This window comes from Balaenoptera acutorostrata, chromosome X (genome assembly GCF_949987535.1).
Source record: "Balaenoptera acutorostrata chromosome X, mBalAcu1.1, whole genome shotgun sequence".
In the NCBI taxonomy this organism is placed as follows: Eukaryota; Metazoa; Chordata; class Mammalia; order Artiodactyla; family Balaenopteridae; genus Balaenoptera; species Balaenoptera acutorostrata.
The window spans coordinates 27,032,942-27,048,650 of NC_080085.1; the positions used below are offsets into that span (position 1 = coordinate 27,032,942).

At 37.8% G+C, this 15,709-nt stretch overlaps 1 protein-coding gene across 8 annotated transcripts in view; it reads left to right on the top strand.

Annotated features, from left to right (window-relative positions):
* The window catches only part of GK (glycerol kinase), a 73,198-nt gene that overhangs the window by 45,692 nt on the left and 11,797 nt on the right, over positions 1-15,709 (top strand). For all 8 annotated transcript variants that reach the window (XR_450409.3, XM_007175268.2, XM_007175272.2 and 5 more), the window contains 5 exons: positions 11,814-11,892; positions 12,676-12,772; positions 13,448-13,532; positions 14,071-14,191; positions 14,302-14,445. Coding sequence is in view for 7 of the 8 variants with exons in the window: in XM_007175268.2 (XP_007175330.1) it covers positions 11,814-11,892; positions 12,676-12,772; positions 13,448-13,532; positions 14,071-14,191; positions 14,302-14,445 (526 nt within the window). In the remaining variant the exon portion in view is untranslated. The remainder of the gene's footprint in view (positions 1-11,813; positions 11,893-12,675; positions 12,773-13,447; positions 13,533-14,070; positions 14,192-14,301; positions 14,446-15,709) is intronic.

Here is a 15,709-nt window from a genome sequence, read left to right on the forward strand (position 1 = left end):
CATCAAAGGAATCACTGTCTATGGCAGCTCTAGCCATACAAGATGTATTTCTTAAACAATAAGACTTGAAATTCACAATTACTCCTTGATCTATGGGCTACAGAATGTATGTTGCACTAGCAGGCAGGAAAACAACAAGAGTCTCATTGTATGTCTCCATCAGAGCTCTTGTGTGACCAGGTGCATTGTCAATGAGTGGTCATATTTTGGAGGGAATCCTCTTCTGAGCATTAGGTCTCCACAGGGAGTTTTAAATATTCAATAAATCATGTTGTGAACAGATGTGCTGTCATCCAGGCTTTCTTGTTCCATTTATAGAGCACAGGCAGAGTAGATTTAGCATAATTCTTAAGGGCCCTAGGATTTTCAGAATGGTAAATGAGCATTGGCTTCAACTTAAAGTCACCAGTTGTGTTAGCCCCTAACAAGAGAGTCAGCCTGTCCTCTGAAGCTTTGAAGCCAGGCATTGACTTACCTTCTCTAGCTATGAAAGTTTCAGATATATCTTCTTCCAGTATAAGGCTGTTTCATCTACATTGAAAATCTGTTGTTTAGTGTGGCCACCTTCATTAATGGTCTTAGCTAGATCTTCTGAATTACTTCCTGTGGCCTCTACATCAGCACTTGCTGCTTTACCTTGTACTTTTATGTTACAGAGACAGTTTCTTTCCTTAAACTTCATGACCCAACCTCTGCTAGTTCCAAACATTTTTTCTGAAGCTTCCTAATGTCTCTCAGCCTTCATAGAATTAAAGAGAGTTAGGGCCTTGCTCTGGATTAGGCTTTGGCTTAAGGGAATGTTGTAGCTGGTTTGATCTTCTATCCAGACCACTCAAACTTCCTCCATATCAGCAACAAGGCTATTTCACTTCTTTATCATTTGTGTGTTCACTGGAGTAGCACTTTTAATTTACTTCAGGAGCTTTTCCTTTGCATTCACAATTTGGGGCAAGAGGCCTAGCTTTCAGCCTATCTCAGCTTTAGACATTCCTTCCTCACTAAGTTTAATTATTTCTATCTAGCTTTTGATTTAAAGTGAGAGACATGTGATTCTTCCTTTCACTTGAACACTTAGAGGCCAGTGCAGGGTTATTAATTGGCCTAATTTTTTTTTTTATTAATTAATTAATTTACTTATTTTTGGCTGTGTTGGGTCCTCGTCTCTGTGCGAGGGCTTTCTCTAGTTGTGGCAAGCGGGGGCCACTCTTCATCGCGGTGCGCGGGCCTCTCACTATCGCGGCCTCTCCCGTTGTGGAGCACAGGCTCCAGACGCGCAGGCTCAGTAGTTGTGGCGCACGGGCCCAGTTGCTCCGCGGCATGTGGGATCTTCCCAGACCAGGGCTCGAACCCGTGTCCCCTGCATTGGCAGGCGGACTCTCAACCACTGCACCACCAGGGAAGCCTGGCCTAATTTCATTATTGTTCTGTCTCAGGGAATAGGGAGGCCTGAGGAGAGGGAGAGAGATGGGGAACGGCCACTTGGTGGAGCAGTCAGAACACACATTCATCATTAAGTTCGCTGTCTTATATAGGCACAGTTTATGGCACCCCAAAACCATTACAATAGCAACACCAAAAATCACTGATCACAGATCACCTTAAACAACTGTAATAATAAAAGTTTGAAAAAATGTGAGAATTACCAAAATGTGCCACAGAAACACAAAGTGACCAGTTGCTGTTAGAAAAACGGCACCAATAGACTTGCTCTGTGCAGGGTTACCACAAACCTTCAATTTGTAAAAAACACAGTACCTGTGAAGCACAATAAAATGAGGTATTCCCCACTGTGGGATTTGTGCCTCGGTGACCATAAACACTGTTTCTGCTACTCTAGCCTGAGTGTTCATTAATTTAGTCTAATAACCCCATCATATCACTGGCTCCAGGAGCATATATTAAAATATCTAGCTCTTTTTCAAATGAATTATTATCAAGTCAAGTCGATGCCATTTTGTATTTGCACAGACGATCTTTTGTTAATCTAAATTGAGGTCTTTCTTTCTTCCTGTTAAATTTCAGGATAGTAATTTCAGCCTGTTCTGACACAGTCTGAATGCTTTTTCACTCTTCACACTGTTCCTCTTCCAGTTTTGTCTCATCTGGAGACTTAACACATAAGCTTTATGATTTCGTTTTGATTCATGTAATTTTTTTTTTAGTTGCATAGAGTTTTAAAGCAGAGAGGGGCAGTAGATTAGATGACAACAGGCTTTGCTGCACCCTGCTATCCCCTTGTTTTATACATGAAGAAGACAAGTGAAATTGGAGTCATTTGGCCAAGGTAGCTTGACAGCTAGTAAGTAGCCAGTCCTCGACGCAAATCCCGGTTATTGGGCATCAAAGTCTAGATGCCTAGGCCGCGCCACTGTGCCATCTCCTTCCTTGTAAATCTGAGTATTCAGGGCTCCAGTCTACCAAGTCCAGTGTTCTTTTCAGTGCATCTCCCATATGTCACACCCTTCTACTAACCTAGCAACTTGGCCACAACACACACACACTAGTATGTTAACAACAATAGATAGAATCTTTTTTCTTTTCCGAATTCTTTTCAGTTAACAAACATTTTGTAAAATTAAGAAAATCAAAAAAGAGTGCAGAGAATAAAGCTAGGTGGGAAAAACTTATTCTCAGTGAATTCATGCAAATTCCACCTGGTCACACTGCTTCCTTTTTGGGTAAAGTGCTTACAGAGCGGATATTTAATACCCATTTCTTTCATTTGACAGATTGTTATTAGGCTTGGCAATCTGAGGTGTTCAAAAAAGTAACTTTCTACCCTTTTTGAAAACTGAAACTATAACTACCCCTCTTAGTTTTTAGTCTTCTTTCATTCTCCCTCTGCTGATTTGGAAGCAACATAACGCATTTCTCATTTTTTGTTGTTGTTTTGGGGTTTTTTGGTAGTACCTTCAAAATAATAACTATATATTTTTCTAAGAGTGCTTATAATTGTTTAGTATTTTTAATAACCACCCAACCATGATGAGGACCTTGAATGCTTTACCCCTGCAACCTCCATCCGTAATCATGTTATTGAGTTTAAAATTTTCATTTCCCCTTTTTCTTAAATATTCAATAATTCATACTGTTTTCTTTTCAGTCAATCATAAATCATATCAATTGACATATTTTGTCAATTTCTGTGTCCAGTATCGTTTCTTTGGTCCCAGACCTTTTATATCGTCCCCCCCACCCCCAGTTTTTTCTTGCTGAGGGATAGCCTTTCATAGTTCATAGAGTCTGGGGCGGTGAGCCTATTCTTTTTTAGGTTTGTCTTTATTTTGCTCTCTCTCTGGGGTGGATATAAAACTCAGTTGTTTTATCTGCATCCCTTCTGGCCATTTTTTGATGCTGATGAGACCTTCGCTGCTCTGATTTAAAAGTGGTTCCTTTGTAGATAGATAATCTGGAAGTTTTAAATGTTATATCCTTATCATTGATGTTCCATAGTTTTACTATGATGTGCCTGAGTTTGGATTTATTTTTACTTATTCTGTTAGGTACTTGGATACAAGTCTGTCTTCAGTTCTGGAACATTCTCAGCAATTATCTCTTCAAATATTGCTTCTCTACCATTACCTCCATCCTCTTCTGGAATTGCTATTATACGGATATTGGAACCTTCCAACCCACCCTCCATGTCTCTTAACTGCCCTTTTATATATTTTTAATCTCTTTGTTTCTCTGTGCTGCATCCCTGGTGAGTTTCTCAGTATCTACCTTACATTTCCAAATTCTCTCTTTAAAACAAACAAAACAAAAATGTTTTAATTGTGAAATGTAACACATGTATAGAAAAAAATGCATAAAACATCAATGTACAGCTTAACAAATTATTATAAGAAGAAGACCCATGTAACCTCACCCAGGTCAGGAAACAGAAAACTACCAGGAACCTTCTATGTGCCCCTCCCAATCACATCCTCTTCCCTTTCCCCTAAGTTAACCCTGCCCTGACTTTTATTATGATCACTTTCTTACTTTTCTTTACAATTCTAACTCTTAAATGTGCAACCCTAAACACGGAAGTTAGTTTTGCGTGTTTTTAATACTTTATATATTAAAAATATAAGAGAGAGACTGAGTAATACAGTATGCAATCTTTGATCTGGCCTCTTTCACTCAACATTTTATTTGGGAGATTCATCTGTGTTGTTAGATATAGCTATTGTTTCATTCTTTTTCATTACCATGTGTAAATACCACCAGCAGTATATGGGAACACGACTTTGCCTATTTTCTCTGTCTATTCTACAGTTTATCTCATCTATTACATTTTTTAATCTCACTCAGTAATTTCATTTCTAGAATCTTTAACTGGTTATTTTTCATGTCCACCTGATTTTGTTTTATTTCTCTTTTCTTTTGATTTGTAATTCATGGGGTTTTTTTCCATGGAAATCATACCTTAATCTACCTCTTTGTGTTTTTTTGTTGTTACTGTTTTGTATTGTTGTTGTTTTTTTCTCTTTTTGGTGGTGCTGCGGACATGCAGTGTCTTAGTTCCCTGACCAGGGATTGAACCTGTGCCCCCTGCGGTACAAGCGCAGAGTCCTAACCACTGGATTGGAATGAATTCTATTCCAGATGTTACGTTTTGTTGACTGATGTCATTTTTTCCCCTTCCATACATTTTCATTAGAAGTGATGCTTGCAAGCTAGCATATGATATGCTGTAATGTCTAATTTATATAGTATATATACAAAGTATATATATTTTTTTAATTTAATCAATTTTTAATAGAAGTATAATTGACTTACAATATTACATTAGTTTTAGGTGTGTAGCATAGTGATTCAGTATTTTTGTACATTACAAAATGATCACCACAGTAAGTCTAGTTAGCACCTGTCACCATACAAAGTTATTACAATATTATTGACTCTATTCCCAATGCTGTATATTACATCCCCATGCCTTGTTTATTTTATAACTGGAAGTTTGTACCTCTTAATCTCCCTCATCTATTTCACTCATTCTGCTACCCCCTTACCCCCTGGCAACCAGCATTTTGTTCTCTGTTTCTATGAGTCTATTTCTCTTTTATTATGTTTACTCGTTTGTTTTATTTTTTAGATTCCACATGTAAGTGAACGCATGCTATATTTTCTTTCTCTGATTTATTTCACTTAGCACAATACCCTCCAAATCCATCCATATTTTCACAAATGGCAAGATGTCATAATATTCCATTTTATATATATTATAAAGCTATCCATTTTACCCATCTATTAATAGATGCTTAGGTTGCTTTCATATCTTGGCTATTGTAAATAGTGCTGCAATGAACGTAGGGGTGCATATATCTTTTCTAACTGGTGTTTTTGTTTTCTTTGGAAAAATACCCAGAAGTGGATTTGCTGTATCGTATGGTAGCTCTGTTTTTGATTTTTTGAGGAACCTCCACACTGTTCTCCACAGTGGCTGCACCAACTTACATTCCCACCAACAGCATCCAAGAGTTCCCTTTTCTCCACATCCTCGCCAAAACTTGTTGTTTGTAGTATTTTTGATAATAGCCATTATGACAGGTATGAAGAGATCTCATTGTGGTTTTGATTTGCATTTCCCTGTTGATTAATGATGTTGAGCACCTTTTCATGTGTTAATTGACTATCTATATGTCTTCTTTGGAAAAATATCTACTCAGGTCCTCTGTCAATTTTTTAATCAAATTGTTTGTTTGTTTTTGATGTTGAGTTCTTTGTATATTTTGTATATTAACCCCTTATGAGATATATCATTTGCAAATATCTTCTCCCATTCAGTGGGCTGCCTTTTCGTTTTGTTGATACCTTCCTTCACTGTGCAAAAGCTTTTTAGTTTATTTTCGCTTTTGTTTCCCTTGCCTGAGGAGACAGATCCAAAAAAATATTGCTAAGACCCGAGGTCAGAGAGCATACTGTCTGTGTTTTCTTCTACGAGTTTTATGGTTCCAGGTCTTGCGTTTAAGTTTTTAATCTATTTGGAGTTTATTTTTATATATGGTGTGAGAAAGTAGTCCAGTTTGATTCTCTTGCATGTAGCTGTTCTATTTTCCCAACACCATGGCTGATGTTTTAATAATAGATTTCTTCATGTATTTTGAAATTTTCCCTTCCAGCCTCATTTTCCATTAAGCCAATAGCCTTAGTCAGCACGTAGACAATTGCTTGTTTTCCAGTACCGCTACACAAGCAGGAAAGCACTACCTAGCCCCTGGCTTCAAGCACTGACACTATTCCTGATCTTACACAAAGCACTTCGAATCCCTTTCCTCTGCAGGAGTCAGCTCTGGCCACCACTCCTGCTCCCTGACACATACAGAAAAATGAATTGGAATCCATCATGCCTGTGGCCTCAAATCCTGCTTAGCCATGCATTTCTGTTTCTGTCCACATCGATGCTAGTCTCTATTTGAGTTAGCATGTGTTGTTTTGGTTTTTTCTTTTTACGTTTTGCCTGTTATCCTCTGTTAGGGACAGAGGTGATTTTTTTTTTAACAATGTAGTTTGTTTGTTTGTTTATATTTATGGCTGCATTGGGTCTTTGTTGCTGCGCGCGGGCTTTCTCTAGTTGCCGCAAGCGGGGGCTACTCTTCATTGCGGTGCGCGGACTTCTCACTACAGTGGCTTCTCTTGTTGCGGAGCACGGGCTCTAGGCGCGCAGGCTTCAGTAGTTGTGGCTCGCGGGCTCTAGAGTGCAGGCTCAGTAGTTGTGGCTCATGGGCTTAGTTGCTCCACGGCAGGCATGTGGGATCTTCCCGGACCAGGGTTCGAACCCGTGTCCCCTGCATTGGCAGGCGGATTCTTAACCACTGCACCACCAGGGAAACCCAGGACAGGTGATTTTTAAAGTGCAAACTCATCCATCTCTGTTGATAGGGATGTTTACCTCTTTTTTATCACCAAGAATATTAACATCTCTGGGGCCTTATTTCATTATTAGTAAAAAGGAATTGGGACACATGATGCTTCAGTTGTTTTGAGACTTTAAACTCGTATTAAACTGCTAAAATTTGTCCCACTCTTAATAGTTGGAAAATTTTCTTAGTGGTGGAAGATACTGAAGCAAAATAGAGCAAGAATTACCAAAATAGAACGAGTAGTTCTGCCTTCCCTCTGCCATCTGTGCACTATCTTCCCTAAGCTGTGCTTTTCCCTTCCTTGTTCATCTTCTTTTTCTTAATGTTATTTCACAAAACAAAATTCTTTTGGGGGCCTTTAATCTGATTATGAACTTGAGCTTACTTTGGATTTGAGACTTCCACGTTCTGTATTCTGTCACTAGGATATAAGTTCCCTGAGGTCAGAATATTTATCTGTCTTGTTCACCACTCTATCCCAGAGGCTGGCATATAGCAGACACTTAATAAATATTGTTTATATACCAAATCCTATGTTATGCCATTTTTGTCTATTTAAACATGAGCTTCAAAGAGGATTCCTTATATCCCCCCATTGTTTTCTTTGAATGTCCTTTTTCTCCTCTCTTTGGTATGATTTGTGATTATATTGTTAAGTTTTTGTTTTTGGAGTTTTTCATCCCTCTTCAGCCAGATATTCCATTTCAGGTATAAGTCTCATATATTAGTTAACTGTTGCTGCATAACAATATTACCACTGATGTAAGCGGCTTAAAACCATACCCATTTATTATCTTATAGTTTCCACGGGTCAGGAGTCCAGGCAAAGCTTAGCTGGATCCTCTGCTCAGGGTCTCACCAGGCTGCAGTCAAGGTGTAGGCTGAGGCTACAGTCTCATCTGAGGCTCCATCTGCTTCTAGGTTCCTGCAGATTATTGGCCGGATTTAGTTCCTTGTGGTTGTAGGACTGGGGGTTTCAGTTTCTTGCTAGCAGTCAGCCAGAGGCTGCCCTCAGCTCCTAGAGGCCGCCTGAAGTTCCTTCCCATGTGAGGACTTAACGCCAGCAAGGGAGGGAGAGAGTCCAGAAAACAGGTGTGATAATCTTATGCAACGTAATCACATGCATATCATCATATACGTCCCATCACCTTTGACATGTCCTGTTGGTTAGAAGCAAGTCATAGTCCCACCTCACTCAAAGGGAAAGGATCATGGAAGCCCATGAACAGCAGGAGGCGAGGATCATGGGGGCCTATAAACATTGTTTATGGACTTTTCTAAGGTACTTTCTTGGAAAGTGTACTTTCTGAGCAATAAGTGTAATTCCCTAACTGGTTATCGAAGTATTAATGATACAGATTACATTTCCTAAATGCTTCCCCAATTCAACTCTGTGCTCCTGTTCTCTTTTCTTTGCAATTAAAAATGCTATAGAGTTAGATTTTGCATTTGTAATCATACAGAAGTTAAGTACAATGTAAGTTATATATGTAGTGTTACATATGACTGTAGCATACACAAAACTATGTTTACTGTGCCTAATGGTTGATTTTAAGCAATTTACGGATAATCTTAATTTTACATAATTTTTCTCCACACTTACTGATTTTAACCATAACTGCATTATAATATACATCCTGCATCCTGAAATATCTGCTTTATACAGATACTGTTCATGGCAGTGGCATTCATGTCAAGGAGCTTTTGAGGGAAAGTATGTTTGCCTACTATGACATTATATCAGATCTACTTGATTATTTTTAATCTAATCTTCGCATAGCCTGTTCCTTAGCCTTTCACTTTCCAGGCTATGTGTCTAGTTTTTGAGTAATTTATTTCTCTTGTCCAGTTATCATAGAATTTCTTCTTTTTACCCTCTCATTTCTATTATGTTTTTCTTAGAGAGCCACTATTAGGTTTGTGTGCAGCTTTCCCAGTGGATCATGACTTAGAATAAGGGTTGATTCATATTTATAGTTGATGAGCTGAAGTATTGAATGTTTATATTTATGATATAATTGACAGTAACTTATTTGATAGCAAGTAGACAGTCACCTTCTATCTATCGTTTTAGGTTTCCATTCCTGTACTCTTTTTTCTGCCCATCTTCAAAGCATTATACCATCTTCCACTTTATCTCCTGCCTCTGGATTCAGAAGACTACATCTTTTGTGAATTTGGAGATTTCTCTTATTTTTATTAATTTTTAAAAAGCTATACCAAGTATTATATCCTGATACCAAAATTATATACTTCTTTCAGATAAGTGTTTTTTATATTGAACCTACTTCTTCGTTCAGTAACAAAACACTCCTGTGTACTCCTGATGACCAAATTTAGAATAATTTTCTTTTGGAGCCTTGACAGTGGCTTTGTATTTTTTTTTCTATTGTTTTAATCTAAAATAATGCCCTCTGGTCCTCAACCAGTTACCTTTAATGAAAACCTTGATTTTCCTTTTACTGCAACCACATTGCTTCCTCTCAAAAAAAATTGAGCATGTAACATCCTGCCCTTTCCAGTGGAAGTGAGGTACATCGGCATTTGATTTCCCAAAATATAAAGTTCCACTAGCTGGTAGCTGCAAGACCACTCCACTAGACTTCTAGCTCAGTGGCTTTTTAAAATTCGTTGCTTACTCACCTAAAACTATTGGAAATATACAATATACACATTTCGTGGTTAGATGCCATGTAGGACCAGTGTCTTTTTGAGAGTATAGAACATCTGTGTTTCCATTTAGATCTAGAACTGTGCTGTCCAATATGGTAGCCACTAGCCACACCTGACTACTGAGCACTTGAAATGTGGCTAGTCCAAATTGAGATGTGCCGTAAGCATAAACGATATACCTGATATCAAAGACTTAGTGAAATATATACAAATAAAAGATCTCAAGTTTTATATTGATTGCATGTTGCAATGATAATATTTTTAATATATTGGGTTAAGCAAAATATATTACAATTAATCTAACCTTTTTAAATATGGTAACTAGAAAATTTAAATTACATGCGTGGCTCACATTATATTTCTATTAAACAGCACTGTTCTAGAAAAATCTTACATATTTTCTAGCCTTTGGCAGCTACTATCTCTGAATTGTTTGCTTCCAGAGGATGTGTGAGAGTTGAACTATTGTCTCCAAAAGCAAACAATTTACTTAGTTCTCCTTGATGGTCCCACTCTGTACCTAAATATATAATATATCAAAATTAGGAAGTGTATTAAGAACTTTCTTTTTTGGGGCGGGAGAGACATTGGGTTAGAGTCCCTTGTCAGGTGTTTGCTGAATTGTCTTTGTCCTATTTTTAAAGTCTGGTTATATTTGCACAGGGATGTCAAATCTGTTCCTCAAATAATTTTTTATAGCTGAAAATTCACTGTATAAAAAGAGCAACTGTGATGTTTTGCCAGCTTTGCAGTAGCATATAGTGACCTGTTCTCACAGCAGCTATGAATGATAGGACGTATCAACACGTTCAGCATCTAGTTTGTTTACATCCTGAAAACTGATGGCAAGAAAGGGTAACCATTTGTAATTCAATTAATTTAATTGGGGACAGGGAGGCAGGCGACATATAAAAAACATTCTGCTTCCTACACTTAATATTACCTGATGTTTTGGTTTGGGGTGACTCTGTGGAAGTAATTTACATTAATAATCTATATGAAGAAAAACAGAAGGAAAAAAATAATCTATATGAATGAAGCATCAGAACCAAAAAACTTTTTTTTTTGGAATTCCTAATGGTTTGTGCTGATACTTCTTTTGCCCCCAGAATCTTTTTATAAACATCTTTATTGAGATGTAATTCCCATATCACATGATTCACTCTTTTAAGGTGTGTAATTCAGCGTTCTTTAGTATATTCACGAAGTTGTGCAGCCATCACCACAGTCTAACTTTAGAACATTTTTATCACCCCAAAGAATAACTCCATCACCTCAACCCTAGGCAAGCACTAACCAACTCTTTGTCTCTCTGGATTTGCTTATTCTGGACACTTCATATAAATGGAGTCATGCAATATATGGTCTTTCACTTAGCATAATGTTTTCAAGATTCATCCATGTTGTAGCAGAATTTCATGTCTTTTCATGGCCAAATAATTTTCCATTGTGTGGATATACTACATTTTATTTACCCATGCATCAGTCAGTGGAATTTGGCTGATACTTTTTTAACACTTAAAGAATTAAAGAAGCTAATATTTACATTCAGTAAGAACCTTCCTGTGTACTCCTGTATACTTCCTGTATTGAGCCTCGTCGTAATTTCTTTAGGTAACTGTTGTTATAGTCACCACCATTATATAGGTGAATAAATGGAGTCTCAGAAAGCCTAACTAATTTGCCTAAGATCACATAGCAGTTAAGAACTAGAACTCGGACTCAAACTAGTTCATCTGACTCCAAACTGTATGTTTTCTTCCTTATTGTCGTAGCCATACAACTTCCTCCAACCCATCCCTTGGTGATTTTGTTGGAAAGAACAATTACTTTGTAGTTAGCTTCTTTGCTAACTTTTTTATTGTGGTTGCTAGATTTAATATAATGTTAGCTATGGGAAATGGGCTTGAAAAAACTCTCAGGGTGGCCTTTCCCAATAACTTTGTGGATAAGATGGGAATGTACTCTGGGTGATAATATACCTCAGTAGTTTAGCAACAGATAGAACAACTGTACAAGAAGCAAACTGCTCAACACACTGGTGTCCACCTACGGGCACAGGCGCAAGGGTGTACTGGAGGGCTGTCTTCTCTGTCCCATGAAAAACTTCTGTGATGCCCTAGATAAACAATGTGTGTAGTAAAAGACCTAGTTTATGGTATTTGTAGAAGTCCCAATGTTGGAATTTTTGAATTTTATCCATCTGGTAGTGTCATACACAGAGAATATGCTCAATCAAAACTTTTTATTGTGATAACGTATATTCTGTCTCGGATTCCTTTTTTCCCGTAGGGTTCCGTAGCTATAGCCGGTGCTGTTATTCGCTGGCTCAGGGACAATCTTGGAATTATAAAGACCTCTGAGGAAATTGGTGAGTATGCTCTAACAAAGGGCTAGAATCTAAATAATAAGAATTTTCAATATTTTCCCTTTGCAATCTGTTAATACATGTGCTTTGCCCCGTATGTGACATTAAATTATATGAACCCCTATTATGAGTTTGATTTACACATAAAAGACTATCTTGGGAAGATTTATAAAACAAATTGACATCCTTAGTGGTGGCTATTAATAAACTGGCACGGTAGGGCATAAAAATCACCCAAGTGTAAAACTGAACACCAAAGATTGCCAGAATCTGCAGTTAAATTTATCTGATGAGAAAAAGCTTTAAGTCTTATTAGAGTGAGAATTAAAACTCTCCAGTACCTGTAATTTAAGTATTAATATGGCTATTTTCAGACAATGGATAATTATTTTGAACCCCCCCACCCACTCTCCATCTACTTGTTTAATTTCGCCTGAAGGTGAGACAATCAGGAACACATTTCTGATTAGGGACACACTGAAAGCCACTTCTTCATCTGCTAGTCAGCAACCTTAAAAATAGTGGAAATAAGCTAAAATACCTTAACAAAACTAATCCAGTTCCTTTATTTCTTGGGCTGGGTTACATTTTACTGGGGGGTATTCAGTGTGGAGAAATTTGCTTTTGTTGTTCCTCACATTCTGCTGTAATAAGGAACATTTTGCTGTACTAAATAACAGGAAACCAAAAGCTCTGTCCTAATTTTTTAAACACGTGTGTTTATTGACGAAAATAAGTAGCATATAGTAGAGTGATTTTTGTTTGTTTGTTTGTTTTTAACGTTAGAAAAACTTGCTAAAGAAGTAGGTACTTCTTATGGCTGCTATTTCGTCCCAGCATTTTCAGGGCTATATGCACCTTATTGGGAGCCCAGTGCAAGAGGGTAAGAATTGAAAATAAGGTATGCTTTTGTCGGTCTTGATTTATTTACTATATTAGCTAATAACTTATTAGTTAATAGTTTTCTATTTTCAAACGATTTTAAAGTATTGAGGAAACCTTTTACACTTGGCAAGTATAATTTCAGAACCTTTAAACTCCAAGAAGTTGGGAATTCCCTGGTGGTCTGGTGGTTATGACTCCGAGCTTCCACTGCAGGGAGCACAGGTTCGATCCCTGGTTGCGGAACTAAGATCCTGCATGCCATGCGGCATGGCCAAAAAAAAAAAAAAAAAAAAACCTCCAAGAAGTTATAATCATCTGACAAATAAGCCCCCACCATATCCATATTCATGTTAGTGTTATTATCTTTTATCTTCAAGGCACCTGCAAGTTATGTCTCAAAGGGACATCATCTAGATGAATATTGATTTGGTTTTATATTATTGTCATCTATTCGGATAGATCTTGAACTTTTTCGTATGTGGATGCAGCATTGTAGACTATAAGGACTTTCCAAGCTACTTAATGTTTATGTCCAGTTTTGTTTTTTTTAATGTCCATTTCCCCCCCACCCTGTACACTTCTACCTACCAAATTCAGTCTTTCCATATTTAGGACATTTCCAGTTGATGACTCATTTATTCCACTCTAATCTTAAAAATCTTTGTATTTTTAGGATCATCTGTGGGCTCACTCAGTTCACCAATAAATGTCATATTGCTTTTGCTGCATTAGAAGCTGTTTGTTTCCAAACTCGAGAGGTAATAAATATGGGCCCTTTTCTTGTACTTAATCCACCTTTATTATTCCTAAACAAATTATATATTAATGCCAGAAATTTATTAAAATTTATAAGCTTACTAAATATTTAATCAAAAATTAAGCCTGCCTAAACATGAATGTAATAACTGCAAGTTTTTGTTCTTTTCCCAGCTGTCATTACTTTCTAAGTTCCTGTTAGCTGCCAGGCGCTGGGCATTTTACAGTTGAGGGGATGCTGAGTGGTGCATATTAGGCAAAGCGGATAGTAGCACAAACATAGGCACCATGGCAGGAAATCAGGGTGCAAAACAGAACTGTTTGGCTTGACTGGATATAGGGGTGAGTGCAGAGGTGTGGTGAGAGAAAAGGTTGGTTGTAACCAGATCAAGGAGGGCCTAGAAGACCAGCCTAAGAAATCTAAATTTTTATTCTGCAGGCTTTGGGGAGCTTTTGAGTGTTTTTGAGTAGAAGATGACTATTTTCAGAGATGTTACTATGGAGTACTTTAGTTATGTTCATTGCATTGGTTTATTTAAGATTTTGGACGCCATGAACCGTGACTGTGGAATTCCGCTCAGTCATTTGCAGGTAGACGGAGGAATGACCAACAACAAAATTCTGATGCAGCTACAAGCAGACATTCTGTATATCCCAGTAGGTTAGTAAGCCTTCATTCCTTTAAACTCCAAGACTAATGTTTCTTCGGAAGAACTGGTTTTTTTAGGCATATGTAACTGCAAACATACTGATGTAGCTCTCTCCCCTCAGTGAAGCCCTCGATGCCCGAAACAACTGCCCTGGGAGCTGCCATGGCAGCAGGGGCTGCAGAAGGGGTTGGCGTTTGGAGTCTGGAACCTGAGGACTTGTCAGCTGTCACAATGGAGCGGTTTGAACCTCAGATCAACGCTGAGGGTACTTGTTTTTTTTTAATTTTTTTTAATTGAAGTATAGTTGATTTACAATGTTGTGTTAGTTTCAGATGTTCAGCAAAGTGATTCAGTTATACATACATATATATCTATTTTTTTTCAGATTCTTTTCCCTTACAGGTTATTATAAAATATTGAGCATAGTTCCCTGTGCTATATAGTAGTTCCCTTTTGGTGAGGGTACTTGTAAAGATTGAAGATTGGTATACTGTGGAAAGTGAGAGAGAGTTTGCTTTTCTGTTTATTCATAAGTTGAGAAAGTAAATAAGATAGCAAATGCTACTGTTTCAGGTTTGGCTACTAAGCATATTTGGATACACTGAATGAATGTGAATGAGAGGAATAGTTCCCTATTTAAAAAAAAAACTTCTATAATCACCTTTCTACCATTCACTTCTAGCGTTTACAGTCCTTTCATGTAGGGGGATAACACTGCCACACTATCAGTTCTAGCTTGTTAGTGTAGCCTTTCCTGACAGTGACAGGGGAGATATATCGGCCACCGACCCCTCATGTCTGCATCGGATCATCTTTGGTGCCAGTGGCCAGTTTTAGGACAGGATTATGTGGGGTAAGGGATATTCTGATAACTTTTAAACACAGCAGGGCTAGCCTGACAAAAGCAGCAACAATTTAAATAAATGAGCATTAAATATTTGTCTTACTGTCGTAATAAACAAAGCTAAGCCACAAGCTCTGACCAATACCTGTATTAAATTTGTGTATGAAAATAAGGTTTTATATATTGAATTTGGTTTTAAACCTTTTTAAAAACCTATGTATAAAATAACGTCAATGTGGATTTTGTATGATATCCCAAGCTCCTCCACCCTCCCAAAAAAGAGAAAATAGGTCAAGTAGGATTCCCCTTTCTGATTCATCACCACTTGCTTGTGAATGGCCTGGTGTTAGCAGGTAGCCTGTTTCGCCATCTCCCTTCATCGTGCAGACCAGGCTGAATTTCCCTTCAACTTCCAAGCAAGCTTCTCTCCCAGTCACTGGTAGTCACTAGCAACCATGGTCTCCGGAATCTGAGTCCTGGTAAAACTCCATGTCAGCTTAATACAATGTAACAAACATCAGTTTAATATGTGTAACAATTTGTCAAGAGTGCTGAGTGAGGGACTTCCCTGGCAGTCCAGTGGTTAAGACTCCATGCTTCCAATGCAGGGGGCGCAGGTTCGATCCCTGGTCGGATCCCACATGCTGAACGGTGCAGCAAAAAAAAAAAAAAAAGAACGCTGAGT